The sequence below is a fragment of the Clinocottus analis genome, unplaced genomic scaffold, assembly GCF_023055335.1.
Source record: "Clinocottus analis isolate CAN_PGR_092001 unplaced genomic scaffold, fCliAna1.0.p SCAF_8, whole genome shotgun sequence".
Classification (NCBI taxonomy): Eukaryota; Metazoa; Chordata; class Actinopteri; order Perciformes; family Cottidae; genus Clinocottus; species Clinocottus analis.
Genome location: NW_027176240.1, coordinates 12,372,330 through 12,396,878, shown reverse-complemented (window position 1 = coordinate 12,396,878; position 24,549 = coordinate 12,372,330). Strand labels below are relative to the sequence as shown.

The 24,549-nt window shown below is 38.9% G+C and overlaps 1 protein-coding gene across 1 annotated transcript in view; it reads left to right on the top strand.

Moving 5' to 3' along the window:
* The window catches only part of eys (eyes shut homolog), a 147,732-nt gene that overhangs the window by 42,529 nt on the left and 80,654 nt on the right, over positions 1–24,549 (top strand). The window contains exons 21-26 of the mRNA XM_068567429.1: positions 2,617–2,814; positions 4,499–4,620; positions 9,229–9,350; positions 10,236–10,495; positions 23,412–23,508; positions 23,924–24,031. Of these exons, the coding sequence (XP_068423530.1) occupies positions 2,617–2,814; positions 4,499–4,620; positions 9,229–9,350; positions 10,236–10,495; positions 23,412–23,508; positions 23,924–24,031 (907 nt within the window). The remainder of the gene's footprint in view (positions 1–2,616; positions 2,815–4,498; positions 4,621–9,228; positions 9,351–10,235; positions 10,496–23,411; positions 23,509–23,923; positions 24,032–24,549) is intronic.

The following is a 24,549-nucleotide window of genomic DNA, read 5'->3' as shown; positions in this document are numbered from 1 at the left end:
GCTAAAGCTGGATTTGAAGAATGATCACTGTTTGGAGATAATACATGGTTATAGCTTTCATATTGACATTATATAATGGTTGTTGCTAATTTATAATGTTATATTTTAATTGTTTTTTTTTTCCAGGTCCTAATATTATAGTACATTTTCCTTATTTATTCATCTGTAGATCTTACTTTACTGTAAGAAATCAAACAAAACATTTGTAGCCATATATTAACTGACAAGTTTGGTTATCAGTAATAGATACAATAGAAATGTGTTATTTGTAGTAAAACAATATTAAATTAGGATTTATTTGTTTCGTTGTTGCTGTAGATTGAAGCTGGTATAACACCATGTCGATCTCCATAAACAACTGATCAATAATACAACTTGTTTTAAAATTACCTGATATCTTTTACATGTTGATGCAGCTTGTTTCTCCCCCAAGTTACTAATGGCAGCACTTCTGAATATGATTCATATCAAACACAAGCTGTTTGTCATTGTTAGACTTTTCTCAGAGTTGACCCTCAGCCATGAAGGAACTGGCAGTGGATAACGTTCTAAAAGTGTGATTTCAAAGGAGCGCAAAGGGCTCAATCATTAATATATGTGAAAAACATTCATCGAGCCAGACTCCTTCTAGACACACTCGTCCTAACAAACCAAGCAAGCATTCAAGAAGGACCTTGGTCAAAACCCAAGGACCACTGACAGATCTAATGAGCTCCCTGGTTGTGAGATCTTCCTGGAAGGACAACAGTCAGGGCAGCACTTCACAAATCGAGGCTTAACGGCAGAGTGGCCAGGAGGAAATGATTCCTGAAAAAGACACATGGAAATTATAAAAAGGCACTTCAAAGACCACTGACAGCTTTAGGAGAAAGATTCAGAGCGCTCATGAAAATGAACATGGAAGTCTTATGATCCGATTCAAATCACGATAGAAAGTCTGGCGGGATTGAGGTACAGTTGATTACCTCATTCTTACTTAAAGTTTAATGTATGGCAGTTGCCACATAGTGATGTGGTTGCTTTGTATTATAAAATATAAAGGAAATTGTAAATCAAACCAAAACTCAACGAGAGACAATTTGGGATCATTTAAGCAACGGAGCTCAGTATGTAATTAACATGCAATAACCTGATATGTGCCTCACATTATCACTCTGTTCTCAATCTGCACAAAACACTTTGTTGTCCAGGATTTCCAGTGCTGTGTCAAAGCCAAACCTTACAAACGCAGAAATATTGGTTTGAACCAGATTAGTTTAGGCCCAATCAGTCGCTTCATTCATCGACCTCGATCACACATTTATGTGTCACGCAAATACAAATTTTGTCTTATTTGATTTTATGCACAATCCCACTCTTTCTTTAAGTCTGGCAGTATTTTAAATAGCGGCTAGCCACAGCACAAGTGTGATGATAATACTAAATTAAGCGACCATGCTTGTCTCTAGTGCTCAAGTTTGTGAGCGCTGCAATGACTCAAAGCTGCTAACAGCTATAAAACGGGTTGTTGATTCTCAATGAGATTGGCAGGTGTGTTTGTCCTCTCACACTACAGAAAGAGGTTTGATAGTGTTTATCTAAAAAATATTGCCTTATGGAGCTGTCATTCTGCATTCTACTTATCAACCACAAGAAGCTCTCAAAATGCTTACCTTACTAGTCATTGCATATCAGTAGTTTGGTCACGCTTTTCTCAAGGAAAGTAACTATAATCTGGTCATGATGTAGTTCCAACAATTCTGAATGAATATGAATTCATCGGCAGATTATTATTTCTTCACAGATCTGATCAATTTCAGCATTTTAGAAGCTTCCAGTATATAACATTGTCTGTTTACAGATTGCTAAATGTGTGAACGGATTGCCTGATACCACACATCAGGTTAGATTTGCATAAAGAGTTTGAAGACTATTTTCACAAACGACAGACGGATTAAAAAATGCACGCTGTGTTTAAGAGCTTGTGAAAAACAATGGCTTTTCATTACATTTTGTGTCATTTCAAAGTGTGAGAGACATTTTTCTAAACATACGGAACATTTCGTCACACCTTTGACAAGCATTGGCTAGGTTATGACTTTGGCTCAGTGATTAGTGTGCCTGTCTTTCAATCAGTGGATCAGTTGTTCGAGCCCGAGCTCAGCTAGTCGTTGTTGTTGTGTCCTTGAGCAAGATACTTAACCCTAAATTGCTCCCCATTGCTGTCTACGGTGTATAGAGCAAACATGTAAGTCTCTTCGGATAAAAGCGTCAGCCATTTCATTTCTAATGTTCAGCCACTGAAATGGCCAAAACTGTTCTAAAAGGCATTTAAAACAGCAACCAGAGTGTTTAACTCTGACTATAATATACGGTTTATGAAGATAATCTGTGATTGAAAAAGTGACTTTGGATCAGCATCTACTGGAACATGTTTTTTGTTCCACTATTCCTTTTTGTTCATCGAGTAAGCTTGACACAGCATGTAACCTACCACATGGATGGGTTCAAGGAATCAAACATTTAGGGAATAACCCCGCAACCCCAGAATGGCAGGTCCATTGCCTTTCTGAAGAGATGGTTGTATTGTTGTCTCTTGGGTGGTTCTCTTACGTGCATTTCTTTGCCTCACTCCAGGTCATAATTGTGATTTCTTACCCTGTGAGGCCAGTAATCCATGTGAGAATGGTGCAGTGTGTGTTGAGGAGTTGGATCAAGCCCATTTCCCTTTGGGTTTCCGCTGTCACTGTCGCAGAGGCTTCACTGGTCCCCGCTGTGAAATCAATGTGGATGAGTGCAGCTCCAACCCCTGTTTTCACGGCTTCTGCTATGATGGTAAGAAACGGCCTATCTGACCAAAATGCTTAATAACAGGCACTCGAGATGGAAGCTAACCTCTATGTACTCACGCACACACGCACACGCACAGACACACACTCTGTGCATTTGTCAAATTTAGTTCCGCTCACTTACAGTCTGACAGGCAGTTTTCAATTAGGTGACCATTGCAGCTAATAGGAGTGTTATGAGAGTGGAGTTATCCCATTTGATGTGGAGATCTAGGACATTACCTGCTGAAGTAGGCTTGATTAGTTCCTTAACATAACTGTAGAAGTAAATCAATTTAGCATCAGTGATGTGTTTTCATTTAAAAGGAACATAATACTACGAAAGGCAGAATATTGTGTGTATTCTTGAGGCTATCTGATGAGATATTACCCCGATGTATTCCATCTCTAGAATAAGGTATCACAATCTCAGTGATCTAAATACAAACCTACATGTCAAGATACAAATGTAAAACCGGACAAATCTTTCTGTGATACGTTTTACTGTGAGATGCCTGATGCACTAGTTGTGCGGGGTCAAATTAGATTTCCCTCATCAGAAAAATATTTGTGCTGTCCTAATGCCCTCGAGCCTGCCAATGTTGTTTCAACTGGATAATGCGGAACAAAACCGTACTGGCAGTGGATTGCTATCGAAGAGTATCCTATCCTTCACTGTGCAGCAGTAGACCTCGGCCGGCTGTCTTGACTAATCTTCAGTGCAGCCAGTGCACCTTCCGTTAGTGTGGCAGGCCTCTAGGACCTATTGGCCGGTGCTCAGCAGCAGCAGCAGCCAGCCAGCCACCAGGGAGAGCACTGCATAGCCACAGTGGTTGAGATGAGTAATGCTGCTGCCACCCAGGACCTTAAGCATTTAATGAGAGTAATAGCAGCTACACGCACCAAGACAGAGTGACAGCATAGATTACGTGGTAAATCTTTGGGATAATGAAGAATCCTGGGACCCTGACTGGGGAAGTAATAAATTCACTCCTGTAAGAAGTGCAATTACCTCTGTCACTGGCTGCCTGTACACCAGTGTTGTGTTAGAGAAACAGAATGATGCATCCCACTTTAGCGTCATTAATAATTAAAGAAAGGCAGGAATGGATTATTTGACGAGCAAGATTCGAGCGTCTGATGTAAGAAATTGGCACATTTGTAACATCTGAATAAAGAATGCCCCCTGAAATGTGCTTCTTCCCATTGTTGTTGTACTTTTCTGCTCGTTAAATGTGTTGAGAATGTGAAAACTAATGACAAGGAAGAGTAGGATATGTACAGATGGAGAACGAAGAAAGTAGTCGGAGAAAAGTGACTGTCTGGCTATTGCAGAGGTTTATGTAGAGACTGTGTGTGTGTGTGTGTGTGTGTGTTTGTGTGTGTGGGTGTGTGTGTGTGTGCGTGTGTGCGTGTGAGTGTGTGTGCGCGTGTTTGTGTGTGTGTGTGTGGAGGAAAAGGGGAGAGGGAGGGTAACCTGTCACATAGATTTAGCAGCAACAGGTTTGACTGATACAGCACAAGGCTTTTATTTCAATCGTCACATCCATTTAAAAAGGAAATCACAGTGGATGATTGTGCTTTATAGCCATTATTAGCACTTACCTGTGTTATGATGTTGATCTACTGAGAGTAGAGTAAATTGATGTGTGATTTCAGTTGCTGTAACTGTCCTACTGATCTCGTTTCAGTTGTAGACGGCTTTTACTGCCTTTGCAATCCTGGTTTTGCTGGGCTGAGATGTGAGCAAGACATTGACGACTGCGTGAACAGTTTGTGCAGCACCAACTCGATATGTAAGGACCTCCATCTGGTAAGTAGAAACACTCTTAGTTTGGCAGGATAATAGCTTGATATAATGGCTATTAAAATACTTTAAAATGGCACGTTGTCCTGTAAATCACCAGCATTTGTAACTCTTTGGACAGCACTCCAGTTTATTATAAAATATTGACAGACCTGAAACACACAAGGCTATGCCTATTATTTTTGATGACTGCTGTGCAGTAATGTTTGAAAGCATTTATGTTGCAGTAAAATATGAACAACTGTACATGAAGGGTTGTGTGTTGTTGGGGGGGGCGGGGCGTGTCCGGGGGCGGGCCGGCCTGCCTGTCCCTCGGGCGTCGCCGGCCCTGACCACATTCTGTGCTTCACAGAGCACGTTATATTTACTCTAAGTCCTAAAGTCAAGGAATCACTGACTGAATTTTATACTACTCCTTGCTATCTGTATTCACACTCATGGTTTCCATACCCAGCATGCAACACTACTGATCTGTATTCACACTCATGATTTGGATGTTGCTTGCAGGTTTTCAGAGCTTTTTAGCCATTTTAAAACCTTCTGCCTTGATTTTAATCCAGAACACCGGCACTCTGGCAGACTTGAAACATACATCTATGTTTCATTTTTGGAACGTTATCACGTAGCCTTGTAACATGTGTCAAGAGTGAGAGGCTCAGACGCACAGACGGATGTATTCGGTCATTTTTCAAAATAAAACCGGCCTTGATTTTTTTTTTTTCATTCTTTCTGTGCGGCCCGATACCAAGGGTACGTTGCATCGCTCGTAGACAAAGACGTTTTTGAGAGCGATTCAACAGCATGGCACCAACACGTAAATCCTTTAAAGGAGTATATTGATGTTGTTTTTTATTCCATGTGATTATAATGCACCTGGGCCGGCAGAGTTAGTTTAGGTTCTGTTACTTATCTTATTGTTTTGTTATGCACCTTTAATACCACTACGCACACACACACACACACACACGCGTCGTGTCGTGTAGTGAGTAGGCCAGTCCGACAGTTACTTCATGGACACTTTTTTCCCCCAGTCCGCCTCTGGACATAATGTTTTTAATACATTTTTCGACTACACCTTGAATAAAGACAATGACAGCAGCACTTAGGCAGCAGTTGGATGGCTCTTACTGATAGCACTTAGTTTGACTTTATTTGAGAAATTTTTCTGTCTTGATTCTTGTTGTTCCTACTTTGTACTTACGGTTGAATGCACTTATTGTAAGTCGCTTTGGATAAAAGCGCCAGCTAAATGACATGTAATGTAATGTAATGTAAAAATGCGCCTCATTATTTTATCTCCTAAAAGACAAATCATGACATTTGTATCTGGTGGACTGAGTTTTTAATGTGTTAAAATGACCACAAAAAAAAAAAAAAAGCAAACAGGAGTTTTCAATGGAATGAATTGCCTATTAATTTCGGTAAGTTGTCTCTATTTTGACCAGAATGTTTTCGCAAATAGATGATTTTTTTTAGGGGGTTGACAAAGCATTTTAGTTGCTACTTTATTTTTGCAAAGCCATTTAGTGACTTTACGCTGTGTTGGCCCCTCTACAACTATTGCTGGTTGTAGAGTTTGCCATGCCTGGCTATGTCATGCATTGGCACAAACAGAAAAGTCAAATATCAAAACAGCCACTTATAAGTTCTCCTTTTTGTGAAAGGATACACTACATTTGCAGCTGCACCTTACACAGTTGTAGCAAAGCTATAGTTGAGTTTGGATTAAACTTCAGTGGCAGGATAAACAGGACTGGCGTGGTCTGCCTTCTAGCTGCAAGCCTCAGTTGATTTTCTGTAAAGGCTTGTTGAAATAATTAATGAAAACTGAATTTGTGGAATGTATGCTTCACATCAAAGATCGAGTAATTATCTAAATGCTGATTGCTTTCAGTTCATGTTATACCACTGATGTCTGGTCCCAAAGATGCACACACTTGGTTTCAAGAGAACATTTTAAGACTTTTGTTTTTTTTGCAAGGCACAGCTTTACCTCTGTAGTTTTACAAGTGTGCTTTTAGCCTTTAACATTGATCTGTTTCAGCTGCAAAAAGGCCTTGGGAGCTGCATGCTGCTTACAAACTGTGCAATGAGTACCAGGGGCCTTTTTTTTCCAACAGCTGCTTTTTTGCTAACAGATTGCAGTGGTGAGGCAGATGTGTCGTAGATAAAGTCTTCTCCTTTGGACAAAGACAGATAACTTTCTGTGTACAGTGTAGTCCCCACCTAATGTCTGGGTTTAAAATAAGTTTGCACTTAGTGCATAATGTGTGTATGAAAGATGAGATCTATGTTACCAAATAAAAGCATGTTTTGCTTGTTTGCCTACGAAGTCTCGAAGGAGCCACATAATGAGGAGAAAAGAAAACAAACTACAGAACCTTTCATAAGTATTGGGTAATAATAATAATAATACAATTATTATTATTATTAGTAATAATAATAATAATAATATAAATGTAACATTTAGGGTTTAATTGGTCAAATTCTCAAATTCGTCTTGTTGCTGTCAAGACTCCTTAGTTTCAAGAAAAAGCGCTACTCTAGCAATTTGAGGATAACTGAAGGACACATGCTCATTTTCTCTCTATATTGTGAAATAATCAACAAGGGATTCTGTGACAGGGTTTCAAAATTGCCCCAGCACAAAATCCTGGTGAGAACATCCAGTGTAATTTTCTGGGATAAAGGGAAAACTCCCAATCCAAAGACAAAAGGACACTGCATAAGATGGGTATTGGGTGTGATATCAGGGCTGTAACGAAATTTCAACCAAAATGTCCCATAGTGTTTCTTTCTCCACTCATTGTTCAAACTGGGACAGTTTTTGGAAGCCCCTCAGCATAGTCTTGTTTACAGTGCAGCTATTCCTCTTTCCGTACACCGTGTCCCATAGAGCTTTAGCTTATTTTGGAGAATTGCGGTCCCTGAAGGTGACTTAGCAGCAAAATGAGATTACGTTCCATTGCCAGGGGTAAGGAATAGGAGTCTCCTGGAGGTATCTAATTCATCAAGAGATGACGGCATTCCTCCCCCCCACCCCTTCTCCCCCACCTTCACCACCAAAGAGCCCACAGTGTACAAATTATATCAGACAAAGTTTAACGGCTCCCCTCCAGTGTATGAAATACAGATTACCATGTATCCAACCAGCAGCAGCCGGGACCTTCAGACAGGATCTTGGCAACGAGTAATCCTGAAAAAACCTTGACCATATGACTTCCTTCATCCTGTATGCAAAGAGGAATTTAAATTAACCAGTACCTTGGAAAGTAATAGACAACAAGCCATTCATCTCCTGTGCCATGATTAATTATCATAATGCAGATTGCAAAGATGAAATAAAGAACAAGCTGTTCCCATACTGCTCTGAATGGAGGAGTGAACAAGATTAGCAACGGTCGGAGCTACATACATAAATATGCTTCTTGATGTACAGTAGAAACAACATTTCAGGCAATTTCAAACATGTTTGCATGTCTATGAAAATTGATTTTCTCATGTAATACGCTTGATAAAGGTTTGTACCTTATACCTTGGATGGCACAAGGGTAAAAAAAAGGCTTGCATATTATCCACAGGGTGGGTGGTAGGAAAAATACATCTGCATGGCAGTAATGTGGAAATTTAAGACAAGCTTGACACTTCCAGTTTAGACAGTTCTCAACAGCAAAGAGCTTTTTTTGAGTGGGAGTTTTTTTCTTGAAATTATTTTCGAGCATATTAAGCATACCACGTTTAATAAAATGTAGGGCTGGGCAAGTTAACGTGTTAATATTGCGTTAACTTTTCAATCGATTAACGGCGTTAATTATTTGATCATGCGTTAACTGCATGTTGTTTTTTTTTGTGCATGTTTTTTATTTTGTTTTGCATTGGCAGGGGCTTATCGCTTTAAATCACTCCGGACGGCGTAGTTCAGACCTGACGTCTCACAGCTCTCCCAGTCCGGCCCGCATGAGGTCCTGTAGGAAGTTTTTGTTCTTTTTTTTGGGTAGTTTAGCATGACTTTTTTATGAGCTAAAAATCGCGTAGATGCACGACTGTGGAGCGGGATGACACGATAAACCTGTGATTAATCTGATTAAAAATTGTAATCACTTCACAGCCCTTATATATATATATATATATATATATATATACATATATATATATATATATATATATATATATATATATATATATATATATATATATATATATATATATATATATATAAACTATATATGTATGTATGTTAACTTGCTGTTGCTCCAGAGTGCTCTTATATTGTTCTGGTAATATTACTTTAAAATAAAAGCTGCAATACACTAGTTTTTTACTTCATTGTTGAATTTGGCGCATAATGCAATTAATCGCAGAAAAATCATGCGATTAATCGCGATTCATTTTTTTCAACTTTGCCCAGCCGTAATAAAATGTAATAATGGGTGTAACTGCGCAAACAAGTAAGTGTTCGCATGCCTTCTGAAGAACTTAATGAACCGCTTCCATATGTATATAAGGTCATTTTTTATTATATTAATGGTGTTTATTGGTATTATTATATTACCACACCAAGACCAGCAAGTGCAAATTCAGTATCACTTTCCTATTTTTTAATTTGTATTGCAGAGTTATGAGTGTGTGTGTCACTCCGGCTGGGAGGGAGAGTTCTGCCAACAAGAAATTGATGAATGTGTATCGCAGCCCTGCAAAAACAACGCCACCTGCACAGACCTCCTCAACAGCTACAAGTAGGTGTGCTAGCCGGCCCAAGGGCGCTGTCCTCACGAGGTGCATCAGTCACTTAATAAATGCAGAAAAAGAAGCCGTTCAGAGATAGCAATATGTCCTTCCACCGGCAGCGGAGATAATGAATTGCAGATGGCAGGTAAAACAAATGAGTCAATCAATGGCTCACAGCATGAAAAGGTTTCAGGGGATCTGTGACTCATTGGAGGAAAAAGCTGGTGTATCTGCTCCAGCTAATGCCCTGCTCTCGCTGGGGAGACGTAAAACTGCTTCAGGTAGAAAAGTTGGGGGATGAAAAGGAATGCAAGGTGGAGTAGTTGGTAGTGCTCGGGTACTCACTGCCACCAAGTGGAATATTCACCCGCCTTAAGAGCAGATGCTTCAGAAATCTCTGTTTCTCTGTCCCCATCTCTCTCTCTCTCTCTCTCTCTCTCTCTCTCTCTCTCTCTCTCTCTCTCTCTCCTTTTCCGTCTGTGTCTAGCATGCATACATTTCCATTTAATCCCCACTCAGTGTTCTAACCTCCTGTGTCCTACATTCAGCTGTCCAGAATTAAAAGCAGCTCTAGACTAGTAGTTCAATTAACCTTTAAATTCCCTGCACTGTCTTCACACAAAGATCCAAGAGTACTGTGCCAATACATGGACTGAACTGCTGTGTACTTGTGTAAAATGTGTGCTGTGAACTATTTGAATTGTTGTGGTAGCTTATCCGCAACACCCCACCGTACTGCTGTTAGTTCTCTTTTTTCCACGTTTTCTTCCCAGAGAGAATGACCCCTTTAACCCTTTGAATACTTCACAATAAGTGTTTATTTATTGTGTATTCATTTTAATTTATGCTGAAATGACCTCTACAGTGCCACATCTCCTTCTGGTGTCTCCAAGGTGTTTGTGCTCGCCAGGCTGGACAGGTGTGGACTGTGCAGAGAATGTGGATGAGTGTGATTCTGGGCCCTGTCTAAATGGAGCTCAGTGTCAGGAGTCAGAGGTATCTGGGGAGTTTGCCTGCACCTGTCCCCCCTTCTTCAGTGGCCCCTTGTGCAACCAGCCCTATGACCCCTGTGACCCTCGCCACAATCCGTGCCTGCACAACTCAACCTGCCTGACACGCTCCAATGGAACCGCCTCCTGCAGATGCCCAGCTGGTAAGTGAGCACACCGATGCAGCCTCATACTAATAGTGCTTTTTTTAGCTCACATTTTGAGTGTAACTACACCATGTCGTTCAATAGGTCACTAAATGTAGACAATCTGCGCCGTTTAAGTACTTTCAAAATGACAAACAAACGATTATAGATCAAGAAGGTTCGAGCAAAGAAGATGAAACATATTCCTGTCACAGTTAACTAGGGTTAGTTTGGATCTACACTCTGAAATGTGTGAGGTTTTCCAAAAAAGTTACTATTTCAGCAAACAAGAAGTGTTTTCTTGTGCATGTAATTCTGACGCATCTGAAAAACAACCGTGAAGGTTTTCCTTCAGGGATGATTTAAAGTGATTAAATGCATTGTTTGTCTTACCATGATGAATTAATATTCGTTTTGGACTGGATTTATTAATCCATGCAGCTGGATTTTGGGATGGTTAGGATAATGATGAACTCACAAACCACAAAAGTATTGATTGCAATACATTTCCTGGATTTTCACACATTTTCCATTCTGTTTGTTGCAAAGTATGGTCAGCCGTTTTACTCCTCGCATAAACAACTTGCCTTCTGCTTTATCTTGGGTTTGTTTTCCCTGATGACCAAAACTAGTTAAACCCTGTGGCGGCTGCGTTGTCCACGGTGCATCTGCTGCTTGTGTGCTACATACTGGGCTGTATATTCAGCGTGCATACATCACATACTTCCCCCTTATAAAGTGTGATGATTATTCATAGAACCAGTACCTTGCAGAGGAGAGAGCCAACACCCCAGATCAAAATCCCCGGTCTTTTGTTTCATTTAGATTACTATAATAATGTCTTAAAAAAATCTACATAACATAAAGCCCCATAGTAGGTTATTTTGAGTACATTCTATTCGCATAATTTGTACTTATCAGCACTCGATGCATGTGTCATATCATTGCAATCAAGTCCTGATTAAACAGTGCTTTCTCTTATGCATTAAGCTGTCACTCACTTCCTTTCCTCACTCGTTAACTGTTCTAACAAGTCATCTGGGTAAACCCATTAGCTCCCGTCACTGTGGCAAAAGATAAAAGCCCTTTTAACCGTACCCTCTTAACATTTAAAACGTTTTGGCCACAGCACATACAGAGACATAAAGACCAGTCAGCGTTTCTGTTGAACATTGTGTTACAACTGTAAATAGGAATAGACTGTATAAAAGATGTAAATGGAAACATAATGTACGCTATTTTAACTAATAATTTGACATGAAATGCCATTATTGCTACATTGCCTGGCAAAATGTATGATTCCAAATTAAATAAATGCTTTGGCTTTACCTACACTTTTTAAAATATCTGATTGTACTAGCAGTTTCTACTATAAAAGCCTTCAAATCTAATATTTTTTTATGATTTCAAATTTTTTTGGGATCCATGTTAAAAATGTGCAGATTTAACTGGTCCTCTACTGCAGTGTTCAAAGGTACGTGCCACAAGCCATTTAATGAACCTCACGCAAAGTAGGTGATTAAAAGATGTAGTCTCATCAGTTGTGGGAATTCAAGCTGCGGTCAGATATGCAGTTGTGTGACAATGACGAGTATAGTTACAATGACAATTGTAACAATTCTGTTACAATTCTTTTTTGATGGATGAGAGAAATAATGCAAAAAAAATCCATAGAAACAACTCGCCACCCTTGAAGAACAACTCACTTTTCCACTTTTGTATGCTCAGTTTATGCAGAAATTGACATATTTTAACAAATTACACCAGAATATGGCTTTATTTAGATTGTATCTTGTGTTGTGGGTTACCCATTGTAACAGGCCGCCCCAAACTGAGTATTGATACTGATATTGTAAAAGGAATTGCATGAATACAAATGTAAAAGCATTGAAACTAAAGAGTTGCCCTAATTTCGATTTTCTTTTTTTAAGTGCATGTATCATACTGGTTGTACTCTGGCTCCTTCACATGCCCACGCACTCATTCAGAAATGGTTCAGGCATAAGCATTCAGTGACACATATTTCATACTCACTCAAACACACTTAAGAAACAGTGTTCAAATCACAAGTTTTGTTAGTGTTATACTTATATCCAAATACTTATTGAGCATTTAAAATGACCAGTGCTGAAATGACGTATGAAACAGTAAGCATGATAGCTGATAAATGATAAACAATATAGTGTTTTAATTCAAACTGATTGTTGTGCAGGTGAAGATAATATTGTGCTGTACCTAATGGCACGATCGGCGCAGAGATGAAAAGATGTTTCCAGATATAAATAGAGCGACTGGGTTCGTTTCAGAAGGCTTCCTTGGAGAGGAATAGGAAATTAGATGCTGGCTGCATACATTAAACCTAGAGCTTTGCGTGGGCTGGGTCGTCTTCACTTCACAGAAGTATTGTGACTCACTACTCTCCATTATTATACACCATAAATCCTTCCTACATAGCTACTACTCAAGAAACGCAGAGCTGTTATACGAGCTGTGGCTTGATCCCAGTGCAACAATTTTACAGACTTGTTATTTACCGTTCAGTGTTGGTTATTTGTCAAGGAAATTGTGTAGGCTTTACATTATTCCCAGGCCTAATTAAATTGAAATCTCCCTGCCAGATTTACTGCTGCAAGCACATATCATCCCACACACTTGAGATGGACACCACACATAAACATTATCAAGGTTAATTTGTAATAAAATAATATCCAATTAACCATTTTGTCCATGGCATATAGTTTTGCGCATTTGCAGTGTGCGGTAGAAGTGCAGCGGACGAAAATTAACTGAATTAAGAAGATGAGATTTTATGCGTTTGAATTGCATAAATTGGCACACGTCTCATTCAAAGATTGTGGTTATTTATTTGGTGCAGAATGCAGTATGGCAGCCGTGTGTACTTATAACAAGCTCATGTGCACAACTACACACCATTCTAATTCAAAACCTCTCATTTTCTAGATACTGTCTCCTGAGTAATGAAATGAAATTCTGACATTCTCGCAACTGGCCCAAATGTCTCATGGTACCCATTCCAACTGCGGCGTAGTTCAGCCACACACACACACACACACACACACACACACACACATATATATATATATATATATATATATATATATATATATATATATATATATATATATATAGATATAGATATATATATATATATATATATATATATAAAAATATATATATATATATATATATAAATATAAATATATTAGGACTGTGAAATGATTAAAATTTTAATCAGATTAATCTCATGTTTCTACGAATTAATCATGATTAATGACATATTACCGATATACTCGCTATATTTTTGTAAAAACATAAAGATTTATTATAAAAGACGGATACATACATTGTCATTTATACATTGGGCTGCTGTTGTAAACAATGCAACTACAGGCCGTAAGGTGAACCCTGTTATCGTTTCATCCCGCTCCACAGTCGAGCATCTACGCGATCTTTAGCTCATAAAAAAGAACGAGTCGTGCTAAGCTTTCAAAAAAAGTTTGGCGCTGAAATTCCAGTTGATTATTGATGCAGCGATGTTTTATGCCAAACTAGTTTCTTCAGAGCGTAACAGGATGTTCGTCGCAAGTGGAGGTGACAAGGTGCTCAGTGTTGCCAGATTGGTGATTGCGTACCAAAGGCTCAACCCAACAGATCTATTGGGTTTAGGTCAGGTGATCGTGAGGGCCATTCAAGTGCATGAATTCCTTCATCCCCTAGGTACTAACAACTCTGCAACCATATATTATTGTTATATTTTTAGCTTTCTATAATATCTGAATTGGTAACAGCCTCAAAAATCCAGTATTGGCCAGGCACTTGTTGGGAAACTATTGCTCAAAATAAAAAAGTTACTAAGTTTCTTCTGTAATAGCCAGTACAGGCTGTAATAACATAACAATTAACAACATAACAATTAGTCCTAATACTAAGTGCATATATGAAGAAAAAAAAACACTATCTTACTTAAAATGCTTCACCTTTTTTTAAAATATTATTTTCTCAGTTTCTAGTCTAGTGTTTAGATTCTGTCTACATGTGTTTTAGTTGTTACTGGAAGACACACTGGTATCTATCGTGAAGATGACCAGGAGACATACGCAGTATTCATACTTTTAATGATGAGTGCTTTCACAGTTAGTTTATTGATGATTTTTCTCAAACCTGCTGCACTGAATTTTTTATAAAGTTAAGTGTGTGGCCATAGTTTTCCCAAGACACTTCACTAGACTATATCAGTCTCACAAAAAAAGGTGATGTGGCGACTTTAGTGTTTGTCAGTTCAACAGGAACTAAAAGGTTGTCATTAGGAGGTGCCTTCCGGGAGTAGCATTAAAGGGATTTGTAAAACACAGTGGAAAAAGAGTTTTGTCTACAAAGGTATACTGTGAAGACCTTGGGGCCAGAATAAAACCCGAGCCAGCTGAAAGAATTGTCCTAAAAGAAGATATAAGGGAAGCAGTTATCCTCTCTTGATTGGAGACGGCTCCTGTAGGAAGTTTTTGTTCTTCCTCGCAGTGCCACTCTGCTGAGGCTCTGGCCAGGAGGCCTAAGTCATCCTGCCTGTCCAGCACAGATGTTCCACTTTCCTCTTAATGAGGAGCCTCAGCAGGGAGCGCCAGGCTTGATAAAAGAGCAACCTGAAAATGGGAGAGTTAGGTTAGAGGTCAGGATAAGGGTTACTGGCCGACAACCACAACAAATGAAACAAACGTGCATAGCATCACTCCCCATGGCGTACGGCACATGGCAGAGATCTCGGTCCCGTACACAATCTATACAGTCAACTTGAGTGTCCTTGCACCTGTAAACGGTTACATCCTAGTTTGAAATGTGAGCTCAGTTCTTTGCTATATGTCTATAAAAGCTGTCTTTTTTTTTTTTAGTCTTTCTAGGATGCATCCGCTTGAGCAAAAATAATAGGTCTAGGCTTTTTAAATTTGATTTCTGGACATAGACGCTTGTTGGTAAAATAACACTTATTTTTTGATAACTTACATTGACTTTGATGTGAAAGCGGAAAATAACTGTCAATGAAATATGTTACACATTGAAGAAGCTTCTTTTTGTACCGTTTCTGTTATAATCAGCATCGCCGCCTCAAAGTGTGTATACACAAACAATCCACAACACAACTAATTCAACCATCACACGTACTAGATGTGGAAACACAGAGGTCAATCCAAAGAGAAGAAAAAAATCATAACACAATGCCTGTGGAGTAAATTAATTCAGAAGCATTGTGTGGTCCCTTTACATGCAAAAGGCTTTTAGTCTCTATGGCGCGGGATATCCCCAGAGGAGTTCCTGGCCAGATGGAGAGCAAACCTCTTTATTTGCATAGCATGCTACACTAGCCTTCACCTTCCACAGGATTGAGATTGTGTCCTACCAAACAGTTGGTTAATGAGCTACTGTGAAGCTGTGCCAACATGAGAGCTGACACATACCTAATGTGTTTAAAAAAAAGATGCGTTGGAAATGTATTGTTGCCAAAGATGTGTGTCTGTCCTCGCTGCATTCATTTTAAGTGATTATTCTTTTTTCTAATATAGGAAGTAGACAATTGACTTACAGTAGATGTGTTTCTATTTATAAACCAGCTGCTCAGCCAGATGTATGTAAATATCAATGGCCTTTTTTTTTTCTTCTTGTATCAGCAATACATACTACAGCTCAATTGATCTTACTGCATTTTTTAATTTCTTTAACTGCATTAAGTTCATCATCTTTATGCATTCTAGACATATTTTTCATGCAAGCCACTTTTACTGTGATTGAAGTCTTTATTACATTACATTTCATTTAGCTAACGCTTTTATCCAAAGTGGCTGACATTTTTGCTCTACACATCGTAGACACAGCAACGGGGAACAATTATATATATATATATATATATATATATATATATATATATATATATATATATATATATATATATATATATGTGTATATATATATATATATATATATATATATATATATATGTGTATATATATATATATATATATGTGTATATATATATATATATATATGTATATATATATATATATATATATGTGTATATGTGTATATATATATATATGTATATATATATATATATATATATGTATATATATATATATATGTATATATATATATATATGTATATATATATATATATATATATATATATATATATATATATATATATATATATATATATATATATAACATTTCCTGACTTTGTCCTTAAATTATTATTGTAAAATATCTTTCTCAGAGATAAAAGTAGCATGTAGAATATATCAGGTACATATAACTATAAACTACATTTTAAATTATGAATTATATTATGATTCCTTACTTAAGTTGAATATAACTGAACCAATACACACTGTAATGAGACACCACGCCGCCACAAAAACATTTCTCCACATAGTACAATTACTGAGATCAAAGATAGTTCATAGAAATCTTTCATAGTCCATTGCAGATGCAGTCAGTGACCATCTTTTAATTAAGGCAAGTTCATTGCATGTGAACCATCGCTTTATTTTAAAAATGATTTTATATTGTGAAAGTGAAGGCAGACACCAAGGAAACAAAATATTAAAATGTAGCAGGTGTTCAGTCTCGGTATGAGGGCGCGCCCCTTCAGTGAGCAAAGGTCTCAGCACGCTAGTGATATTCCATTGCTGAGGGCCAGAGGTGGTTCTTTGCCTCTATTTCAGCTTTGAGTTTCCAGCCCAAACAACAGCTGCATCAAAAAAAAAGGGTTGGAGATGAGCCCATAGTGGTATCAACGGTTTTCCCCTCAGAAAAATTCTCAGTCATTAGTAGATTCTAACACATTGGTGTTTAACCCCTGAATGCTTCACAGCGGGTTAAAATAACCAAATCATTTCTGTATAAAAGTGTGGAGACTTGCCACAGTGCCGACAGAACATACTAATTTTATGTAGCATAGCCAAGGGGATGGATTTAGTCTCAGATGTTGGGCGACTCACTGAAGTCAGGGAGTGCACTTTCTACAAATGCACAGCTTCAGTTCTACAGACTGGAGTTTTTTTTGCCTTTACTTTATAACATTCATGTTTTTTGATCCATTAAGTCAATCTTTTTAAGAATATGTATATACACATTGTTTATTTAAAAAAATGTTGTCACTTGTAAATCTAAATATGTGTCAATGAATCATTTTGTCCATCATTTGTTGGTGCTGGCAGACTACGGTCCCATGCAAGCTCCACCAATCAAAAAGCTGAAGCACTCTGTGTGTAGCCTGATAGGCAAAGCTCTGGGCAACAACAAAAAACAGTCATCAAAGCACTGTCGACAGCTCATGAAACTTATTGCTGTACTCGTGGGCCAGCCGAAGGCGACCTAGATGAGTGCATCTGGATTTGTATCAAGTCAGAGGACTCTTTCATTTAGGTTGTGACAGCTGGACAGCAGAGGACACTGTTAAGAGAGGAAATAGTGATGTACTCAAATTATAACTAAAAAGCAGAGAATCCTGAGAAAAGTCAGAATCATGTCCGACACATTTGCTTTTGGAAACTCTTCTCCTTTAACATATAGCCAATATTTATCATTTGTATTGATAATATATGAAGTAACAATCAATTTTGTATTGAAACAAGTGCAGTGAAGTTCAAAACGTGCCTTTGTGGAACAAAACAATCACTTAACCCACATTATTATTAGTAGTAGTAGTAGTAGTAGTTGTAGTAGTAGTAGTAGTAGTTGTAGTAGTAGTAGTAGTAGTAGTAGTAGTAGTAGTAGTAGTAGTAGTATATGAAACTTGCAAACTTTCAAATGGGCAGTAAAGGGTGACTCCTCTGGTTGCAAAAATAACTCTTTGATGAAATTACCCAACTCCTGACTTGATGTATGACCTCAGTAAATGTTGTAAACATGAGTTTCTGGTCTCAAATGCTTGTTTCAAGTCTTCTTCAACCCAACATGATGTTCATTTGGTAAATTATGGTCCCATTCAGAGTCACATTCCTGTCATTCACAAACACTTTGGGAATGACAAGTTAATTTCATGTCACTTGTTACTGGGTTTCTCCTTCCAGTGAGTACAATACCAGTACAACTTTCTGGCATTTGGCTATTGTCTGGCTCCGTGCACATTCTCCATGTTTGATCATATTTAAAAGATCTAACGAATCCTCATAGCCTCCTGTCAGATGAAGGCTGCACATTGCCGTTAAGCACTTACAACACTGGGCTATTCCATAAACTGGCAGAAGAGTCCCCCGGTCCCCACTCATTCATTTACCTGAGTGTGTATATTACCTCATTCACATTCAGCCAGGCTGGATCTCTACTGCCACACATCTCGCCCCACAGAGTGGTGACGGCGCTGTCAGGGATGCACCTGTTAGGTACGATGTCGTCGAGCCCTGTGGTGGTCCGCCCTGGGATTCCTTCATGTGAAAAGAATCCTGACGTGGATCTAATTAGGCACAAAAGGTGAATACTGACCTTCACTCTACTACTGCAGTACTGTAAACCCCCCTGTTTGCCATCAAGAGCTTAAGTGACGCTCCACATTTCAGTGTACAAGGACCCATCCCTCTCTGGATGGGATGGCATATACCAGTCCAGAGTGGTAGGTGGGAAATGGAGGAATGCGTCATCTCTCCACATGCTGAAATACATGTTCCTCGACTAAAAAACAGGCATTTCATGGTGAGAACAGACAACATGACGGCGACAGCGTACGTCAAACGGCACTTGTCATATTGTTAACATTCAGAATAAAATTTATGGGGCAGCAAACTAAACCTCGAAGCAGAACGCTGCACAGAGCTGCAGACAGGGTGTTGATTCCCAGCGGAATCAGCAGTACTCGCTATCTTTTCCCATTGCCACAAGTGCCATTTGATTAAAGATAACGTTTTCTTTTTCCTTTTTGAGCTTTAAATCTCAGAGCATGGTACAATTTTTATAACTTTTTTTCTCTACCCGGAGCACAGTTTGTTTTTGAAAAGCTACGGATGATTCAGTAAAGGCGCACAAATGGAGCCGCTGATGTATTTTCATTATTTTATTTTTAATGGAGGTGGCTGTCTTCAAGCTCGAGCTGTGGTTATACGCGCTTGCTACTGTGAGTAAGAGATTACTAGCTAAATATTGACATAATGTTTAAAAATAGGCCTTGGTCTGCAACAGCTGTAGAGTTAACACATGTTAAATAAACTCAGTGTTTAATCATTTTGTGCCATCATATGAGGCACCGATGAGGTGGTCCAGGTGTAGAGCAGTGGGGTAAATTGGATGCAGTGCCGGATGTTTACATGCAAAGAGGTTTCTATTCTTAACCCACTTATTTAAGTAACCCAGTTTTTGGTCTGTGCATGTGAAGGCCTTACGCGCATGGCTGTGCCTTCCTGTTTATGAGAAACACAGCTATGATGACTAATGGATATCTGGTTTGTCTGGCCAATCTTCCAAATCTATTTTTTTTTTTAATTGCCTAAATTGAGTTGTTTATTGGCTGTGGCACAGCAGCGATGATGTGTCCGCCTGTGCCAGATGTGTTTCTTTTGACAGACAAATAATTCTGGGATTGAGAAAGGTTTTAGAACATACATTTATTTCATGTTTTTTGATATGTTAGAACTAGGGCTGGGCAAAGTTGAAAATTATCTGATTAATCACATGATTTTTCTGTAATTAATCGTATCATGCAAGAAATTCTTTAAAAAATTAAAAACTAATGTATTGCAGGCTTTGATTTTAAAGTAATGTTATCAGAACAATATGACAATATGACACTAGAGCAACAGAAAGTTAACATACATACATAGTTTATAAATCTTTTTTTTTTCTGAACAGGTACTGTTCAGTAGTAAGGGTCCCTGTGAGGGACAAGCAACTCCTTCTTTTGTCCATGTTCAGTCTGTTGCTTAATTAAAAATCTACGTTAAAGACCAGCAATTGATTCACTCCATACAAAAGCAATAAGTGCTTTTCATATTTTTCAGTTCAGTTTTTCTTCCTCAGTGAGAAAAGTCCAGTCTGTGTTGGCTTGAACAAGTGCACTGAACATCTTGTGATGTGAGGAAAGTTCTCCTCTTTGAGAGAAGAGTAAAGATCCAGAAGTGATGCTGCTTTAAATTGCTTTGCATGGATCAGACCGCGGGGTCAGGAGCTTTGCACATGCGCGATTAACTTTCAATCTGGACGCGGAGCCTGCCGGTGTGAGCCCTTTGTGGGGTGAAGCTGCTCTTTGCAGCCCCGCTGCTCGTTGAGAACAGAAGCTACATAACAATACGTGCTTTCACGTCAGTCGGCGACGGAAGCACGAGCGGACCTTCAAAGTAAAAGCAGTGTCCCCATAATGTGTTCAATGACGTTTACCTTATTTATTTATTTTTCATGTTCGATTGACCTCACGCGGGCCGGACTGGGAGAGCCGTAAGACGCCCAGGTCTGAACTACACCGTCTGGAGAGATTTAAAGCAATAAGCCCCTCCCAATGCAATAAAAAACAACAACAAAAAAACGCATGATCAAATAGGTAACGGCAATAAAGGATTGCCAGATTACTGCAAAATTAACACGTGAATCTGCCCAGCCCTAGTTAAAACATATATATTTAAAAAACATGTTGGACCAGAACTCAACACAGACAGAAAACTTAAAGGTTTGTTTTTGTTTTTAGCATAAAAATAATTCAGAGATTAAGAGTCTAAGATGTGATGTGCTGTCTGACAGCACTCTGATGACACCACAGATAAACACCATAACCTATATTCCACAAACTGTGGGTGATATCATTGAAAACCCCCACTGAGAAATCTTTACGTCACGCTGACAGCCACTTTGACTACTCTGTAGTCGCAAATTTAGCCGTCCTGACCAAATTCACATCCCTAAAATGAAGGTATCACTCATATTTCAATTGAAACATCCATCAAAGTTAGTTTACTATCCACTGGGGATTAACCTCCTCGGAGACATCCACCGGCATGAGCCGTGATCACATACTGTAGCTCCAGCCAGATGATGGAATGACTACGTACGCACACGCCCTGGGTATCCCTCTCTGTACTCTGTCAAAGAGAAGCCTCCAGTCACTGCTCAGTGGCAGAAGATGCATTACATTGTGGTGACATTCGAAATAGTCCCTGTGGTGCTCCACTATTGCTTTGACTGACAGACCAGCTTGGGAAACCGGTGCTGTCCCATAATTCACCAGATGCTCTGTGCTCTCTGTGGTCCAACAGATTCCCTCTTACTCCGACATCCCAAAAAGCCAGAGCTGCGTCAGTGATGCTGTCGTACCTTTTTTTTCATTAGTCACTCGAGGTGTTTTGGAATTTGCTCTTTTTGCATTTTAAACATTATATTCCACATATTGTTCATTCAGCTGATTTAACATGCACAGTGATAATTGCCTAACTCTAGTTGTTAAGACATTTTTTAGTCAACACTTAATAATTAATTGTACTGACCTTCATACAGCTGGATAGCGAACCACAAATGATGGCTTGCAATTGCCCAATATATCTGCACTCAGAAATGTATGATCTATAAGTATTCCTGCTATCTGTTGTTTGCAGTAGTTTGAAAACACTGTTACAGAGCATTATATGCTGTTATGCTTGATTAATACATGGTATTAATCAAGTGGCAATTGTAGGTTAAATGTTTTCATACTTTAATACTAGTGCATCCATATTTCTTTAAAAATATACCATGTGATGGAAAAAAATCTTTATATTTCTTTATAAGCACCTACTGAGGTTTCACATTTGCAAGATTAAACATGTGCTTGTCCCAACAATAATTATAAACCTCATCATTGTTAATGCAATTACTTCTCTCAGCTGATAATTTATACTTACATTAGCCACAACTCATTATAGTTCAAAAATATATTACTCTTAACTTGAAGCAGCGGGAGTAACATAATGAGACATGGGAGCAATAAAAACACTAACACTCATTATGAGCTAGTTGTGTTAACCCTTTGTTAGCTGCTTGTATCACTTTGAATTATGTGTGATATGCACAGTCGTGGTTTTAATGGTCTGAACCCGCAGTTTTAAAAAATATTGTAAAACTAGACAGCAATGGCATCTTTGTATCATTTCTCACTGTATAACAAATTCAATGGCAGTTGCAGATTACTGAACGTTGATTGTATGGAAGCAAATTATGACCAAAAATAATCATTAAGCTTATTTTGATTGCTTGAACTAAAATGTTTCCATAATATAAATTCAGCTGTATTTAAATTCCACCATGTTTATAAGAGATTAAAATGGGTCTTAATAATAAAATGTATTGCCTTTATGGCCGTCATTTGCATATAGTCAATGGTGCAGTTGGGGTTCAATTCATCTTTTATTTTACTTCCTAGAACTAAGTTATTTAGTTTTACTTGTTCAGTGTAAAACCATACAGGGACCAGACTAAGACTAAGCACCAGAGGAAAACCTCCGACAGGCAGAACATTACAAGCTCCCAGGCTGCCTTCAAAAGTACAACAAAACAGCCATGCTGATCTGCTTAGCCATCCTGCCCCTCAACCCCCTAATGAGCAGGGGCAATAGAGCTCTTGGGTTTAGCCTCTCCCTCTCCCTCTCACCCTAACTTAACAAGATGCCCCCTCCTTCCACTCACTAGCTTTCTCTCAAACACACACAAGCACGGTGATGCACATAGCCACACACCTCCCAAACCCCAAACCACTAACCCTCAGACCAATCTGTCTGTGGCACTGAAGTATTATTAGACTTACACACTCTCAAAGGGGAAACAGTGAGTGCTGAGAGCTGGAAGATGAGATATGCTACAGGGGCTACTAGTTCCATTAAAATGGCATTCACTGGGGTCTTTGTTATCATCGGCCCAGCGTTTTTCAGGATGTAGTGGGGCTTGCTGATCCATGACCATCTCATCTATCTTTCAGGATTTGAAGGAAGTTGGTGTGAAATTGACACCAATGAGTGTAGCTCAAATCCATGCCAGAACCGGGGCACCTGTGTGGACCGGGTCAACAGCTACAGGTAAGGAGCGTTATCTCTAACCAGCTTCTTATTTCTTAGGAGGCAAGAACAAAAGTCCAACATTAATAAATCCAGAGGGTTTCTACCATTGTACTGTAATGTTGATACATTACACTAAACGATTTCTTGCCCTTTCTTCAAATTAATTTTAATGGGTTTAATAATGTACCATTTCATTAAAATGGGGTGAAATTGTTAACAAAACAAATGTCCCTTAATTGCCCTTTGGTTTAAACAGTTGTCTTTCATGCTTTCCCCCCTGTACTGTGTGTGCAATCAGACTAATTATGATGTTTAAATAATATTCAATTTCTATAGATTTTTCCTTCTCTGCTCATGTGTTAGTGGGAAACGGATAGATCTTCTATTTTCCATCCAAGACAAAATATCAATACTAATGATTTTTCCTATCCAGCTGTGATTGTAAGATGGGATTTTCTGGCCTTCGCTGTGAGGAGGACATCAATGAGTGCAACTCTAGCCCTTGCCACAACTCTGCCGTTTGTCAAGACCTTGTGAACAAGTAAGTATTAATATAATTCCGTAGCCTTTTTGTGTTGTGCATTTCTATAAAAAAAAATGCACATATCAGTAAAGGCCAAGCAACTTTAATGTCCTGCATTTGTTTTAAATGGACAATAAAGAAAACGCACAAGGTTGGTATGTTTTTCTTCAAAGTGTTTATTTAACAAGCCCGTCTTCATCCTTGACACACATAAGCTGCTATTCTAAAGACAGTGAGCGGCTTCAGCGGGAACACATCGTGTATCTAGATTGGGCTCTACTTCACTGGTGCTTCTCTCTGCTGTGCTTAATGGGAGCCCCGGGGCTTCCGGGCTTAGTCGGACAGATGGGTAGCGAAGTCCCAGGGCCAATTTGAGTCCTAAATGGTTTGTCTCCAGTTTGTCTCCCGTCATGATTTTTCTCCCATGTGACCCGGCCCTGCTCTGAGCGCTCCCCTGATTGCACAGTCCAGGGAGTTCACATCAGGTGTGCTTTAACCTCGCTGCCCACCACAAACACCACACACGCCGCTATCTC